The 4,685-nt window shown below is 35.2% G+C and overlaps 1 protein-coding gene across 1 annotated transcript; it reads left to right on the top strand.

The window, feature by feature from the left end:
• Positions 1-208: 208 nt before the first annotated feature.
• Positions 209-4,000, top strand: LOC131859726 (putative leucine-rich repeat receptor-like serine/threonine-protein kinase At2g24130). Its single transcript, XM_059213733.1, has 2 exons — positions 209-3,195; positions 3,304-4,000. Exons 1-2 carry the CDS (start codon positions 312-314, stop codon positions 3,756-3,758), a joined length of 3,339 nt encoding a protein of 1,112 aa, XP_059069716.1. The 5' UTR covers positions 209-311; the 3' UTR covers positions 3,759-4,000.
• Positions 4,001-4,685: the final 685 nt, after the last annotated feature.

Raw genomic sequence — 4,685 nt, 5'->3', positions numbered from 1 at the left:
AGATAAATGTGCTGCGCACCACACAAAATGAGTGGACAAGACCAAACTCATATTCAACAAGTCTTGCAAATATTTTCCACCAAGATTGGACACGGCACTGAAGCAATCTTAATCTACGTAGCTGCAACGCAATTTCAGTCCAAGTTGAACAAGTCTTCCAAATATTTTTCCACGAAGATTGGACAAGTCTTCCACACGGGACTGAACTAATCTTAATCTTATAACTTGGTCACCCGGCAGAGAGTTATATAAGGATGCCAATCCTACCAACAACAAACATAATTTGATCTAGGCTAAAACCCCAAATAGACATGAAGATGAAGATGGTTTGTCTCCTGCTCTTCTTTCTATTTGCATTTCCTGTCTCACATTCTTCTCCTCCTTATTCTGATAAAGATGATCTTTTGGCTTTTAAAAGTTCTCTCTCTCCTGACTCTCACAAAGTTTTACATGATTGGTCTTCCAATTCTTCTTTTTGCAACTGGACTGGTGTTGTTTGTTCTCCTCGTCATCATCAACGTGTGGTTTCCTTGAATCTAACAGGTATGTCTTTAGTGGGCACCATCTCTCCTTTTCTTGGCAATCTATCTTTTCTTAGAGTACTTGCTCTTAGGAATAATAGCTTCTATGGCCAAATTCCGACTAAGTTGGGAAGGCTTTTTCACCTTCGAATACTTCGATTATCTCGAAATCAATTAGAAGGCTTTATCCCCTCCACTTTGGCTGATTGTCGTTCTTTACAAGTTCTCATTCTATCTTATAACAATCTGAGTGGCAACATTTCATCTGAGCTAGGCAAACTTACTCAACTCACAGTGCTTAGTCTCTTTTCAAACAACTTTTCAGGAACAATTCCTAGTGAATTAGGTATGCTTACTCAACTCACAGAGCTGTATCTTGGTCAAAATTACTTATCTGGAGCAATTCCTATTGAATTTGGTATGCTCACTCAACTCACAGTGCTTAATCTCTATTCAAACAACTTTTCAGGAACAATTCCTAGTGAATTAGGTATGCTTACTCAACTCACAAAGCTTTATCTTGCTGAAAACTACTTATCTGGAGCAATTCCTAGTGAATTAGGTATGCTTACTCAACTCACAAAGCTTTATCTTGCTGCAAACTACTTATCTGGAGCAATTCCTAATGAATTTGGTATGCTCACTCAACTTATAGTGCTTCATCTTGGTGACAACTACTTGTCAGGAGGAATTCCCACTGCCCTTTCTAATTGCACTCATCTCCAGGTTTTGAGGTTATATGCTAATCAATTAATTGGATACATTCCTTGGAAGCTTGGCCATTTATCAGAGTTGCGAACATTTCTTTCATGGGAAAACCATCTCACTGGAGAGATCCCCAGCTCCTTCTCCAATTGTACTCAACTTCAGCATCTTGAATTAGGTGGGAACCAACTAAGTGGCACAGTGCCATTGGAGTTCGGAAAATTGCTCCAACTTCAATGGTTTTTGATAGAGGAAAATAATCTCACGAGCAAAAACAATGATTTGTCTTTTCTAACAGCCTTGACTAATTGCTCCTCCTTACAAGAAATAGACTTGTCTTATAATTATTTCACTGGAATAATGCCTGCTTCTATTAGCCAATTATCAAGCCAGCTATACGAATTGACTTTAAGCTACAATAAAATTGGGGGAAACATACCAGGGGGCATTGGCAACCTCACAAAGTTGGCAACTTTAGACTTATCCAGCAATCATTTCAGTGGGACCATTCCATCTAGTCTTAGCCTGCTTCTAAATCTTGAAAGATTATTTTTGGACAAAAATAGTTTATGTGGAGGAATACCCGAAAGTTTAGGTGATGCAAAAAGGCTTGGACTGCTATCATTGAGTGAAAATATGATTTCAGGTCAAATTCCAGACGCTCTTGGCAATCTTTCACAATTAAGGGATCTTATTCTTCATCACAATCAACTTTCAGGGAAAGTGCCAGCAACTTTAGGGAGATGTATAACTTTGGAAAAGGTAGACTTAGCTTACAACAAACTAGATGGAAACATACCTCTTGAATGGGCAAGTCTTGTCAATCTCCAATTTTATTTCAACGTTTCTAGCAATTTATTACAAGGTTCTATTTTAGTAATGAGTAAAATGGCAATGGTTCAAGCTATAGATGTTTCTCTCAACAACTTCTCAAGTGAAATTCCAGCTGCATTGTCAAGTTGCACAAACTTGCAATATTTGAATCTTTCATGGAATTCATTTTACAACTCAATACCAGCATCAGTCACAAATCTAAAAAATCTTGAAGTCATTGATCTCTCAGAAAATGATTTGTCAGGTACAATCCCAATGGCTATCCAGGAAATGAAAATGCTTCAACATATTAACCTCTCTTCAAACAAATTAATAGGAGAGGTTCCAAGGGGAGGAGTTTTTGCAACAATTGATCAGTCAGCAATTTCAGGAAATGTTGGACTTTGTGGCAAGTGGATTAATTTTCCACCGTGCTTGGATTATAAGCACAAACAACTCTCAACCTCCATAAAGGTGATAGTACCAATTATGATTGGCATTGCAATCTTTATTATGTCTTCCATACTCCTAATTTTTTATAGAAGGAGACATATTAATCAAAATACCATTCAATTCGACATTGGGTCTAAAAAAATTGCATATGAAGAACTTGTAGATGCAACTGGTGGGTTTAGCCAAACTAATCAGCTAGGAGTTGGTAGTTTTGGATCTGTTTATAGAGGGATTCTCAACAATGGTACACATGTTGCTGTTAAAGTTTTCAACATGCAGGATGAAAATGCTGTCCAAAGTTTTCAAAGAGAATGCAATGTGTTAAAAAGAGTTAGGCACCGCAATGTGATCAAAATCATTTCGGCTTATTCTAACCCTGATTTTAAAGCATTGGTTCTTCCATTCATGTCAAATGGAAGTTTGGAGAGATGGTTATATCCCGAAGGAGAAGATGAATGTAAATTAAGTTTGGCTGACCGATTAAAAATAGCAAAGGAGATAGCACAAGGAATGGAATATCTACATCATTATTGCTTTGTGGAAGTCATTCATTGTGATCTAAAACCTAATAATGTGTTGTTAGGTGATGATATGACTTCATATATAGCAGACTTTGGCATTACCAGACTCTTTTTTGAGAATTCAATGGATTCAGTGACTTCTGCAAGTGTACTAAAGGGATCTATTGGCTACTTTGCACCAGGTATAAAATTTTATATTATTGAGATATAAATTGTCATTGATTGTTTTTATAATTTTAATAAATATTTCATAAAACTTGAGAATTACTGATTATTATATTGAATTGTAGAGTATGGAATGGGTGGAAAAATTTCAACCAAAGGAGATGTATATAGCTATGGAATTCTGCTTTTAGAATTGTTGACAAGGAGGAGACCAACAGATAAAATGTTTGTAGAAGGTATTAATCTGCCAAAATGGGCAAGCATGCATTTTCCAAATAAGATCACAGAAGTGGTGGACAGCCAACTACTTAGAAATGTTGAAGAATTAAATAAAGTAATGGTATTGGGATGTCTTTCTGAATTCATGCAAATAGGGTTGATTTGCACAAGGGAAGATCCACACCAACGCCCAACAATGATGGAGACTGTTCAGAGATTAGAAAAAATAACAAGTGTATTTCTTGGTATTCCTAGAGCTTTTCATTTGCCCATAGATATCTCACCTTTGCTTGAGGGTACCAGTAATCCAAGAAATACTAATGAAGAAAATTTTGAAAGTTGGTCAACATCTACATCTTAGATCTTCACGCAGCTTAATGACAGTGGTATTCAATGGAAGGAATAATGTTCAAGCTTAGGAGTGCAAATTATGACTTCCAGTTTTAGGCATCTCTGCACTCATCATAAGTCTCCATCTTCAGCTGTTCAACGTTTGGTTGTGTTGCAGCTTTTGGTTCAACATTGTGGTTTTGCATTTCAATATTTGGGGCAGCATGATGATTCTATTTGTTTTACTGTCAGAAATTCCAGTCTTATATTCTGTTGAATCTCTGTCTCACTGTTCTCTTCTAAACTTTTTGAATTAGTGTAAACTTGCTGTTATGATAATGTTATGAACAATGGTGTCTGCGAATTTTTAATATTCGAGGCTTATCTTATTTTTCAATATACTATTTAAATGTTTCGGATATTATTTGTCTGCCTTCTCCATAACCAAAACCAACCATTAAGCAAAAGAAATATACCATGTGCGTTCTATCGGTGAGAACAAATGCATAAATTGGTTTTATTTTAAATTTTTTTATTTTAAGAAGTCAAATTTCAGTGCTGCTCTGATTCTGTTTAAATCTTAAAAGAAATCTAAATCTTAAAAGAAATCTAAAACTAAAATTGAATCTAACTTGGGATTTCAATCCAAAAAGCATTTTCTCTGATTAAACACCGATGATGATATGAACAACTGCTCTTTTTAGGACGATTTGGGGTACTACAAAGATTAGGATTTTTATATGTTTTATATTTTGATGGAGGATTTTGGGAATTTTTTTTTTTTCAGTTGTAGCAATCAAGAAATTTTTAGCAATTAAGATAATTGTGGCTTTAAATACAGAAACATGGCTTCAAAAATTTTCATTTAATAATTTAGAGATGATCTTTTGAAATTTGTAACTTAATTCATGGTTAAAAAGAGATGTAGAAAGTTTTTGTTGTTAATCTTGTACAAAGT

This window comes from Cryptomeria japonica, chromosome 11 (assembly GCF_030272615.1).
Source record: "Cryptomeria japonica chromosome 11, Sugi_1.0, whole genome shotgun sequence".
In the NCBI taxonomy this organism is placed as follows: Eukaryota; Viridiplantae; Streptophyta; class Pinopsida; order Cupressales; family Cupressaceae; genus Cryptomeria; species Cryptomeria japonica.
Note: the sequence above shows the minus strand (reverse complement) of the source record. Positions and strands in the feature narration are given on the sequence as shown.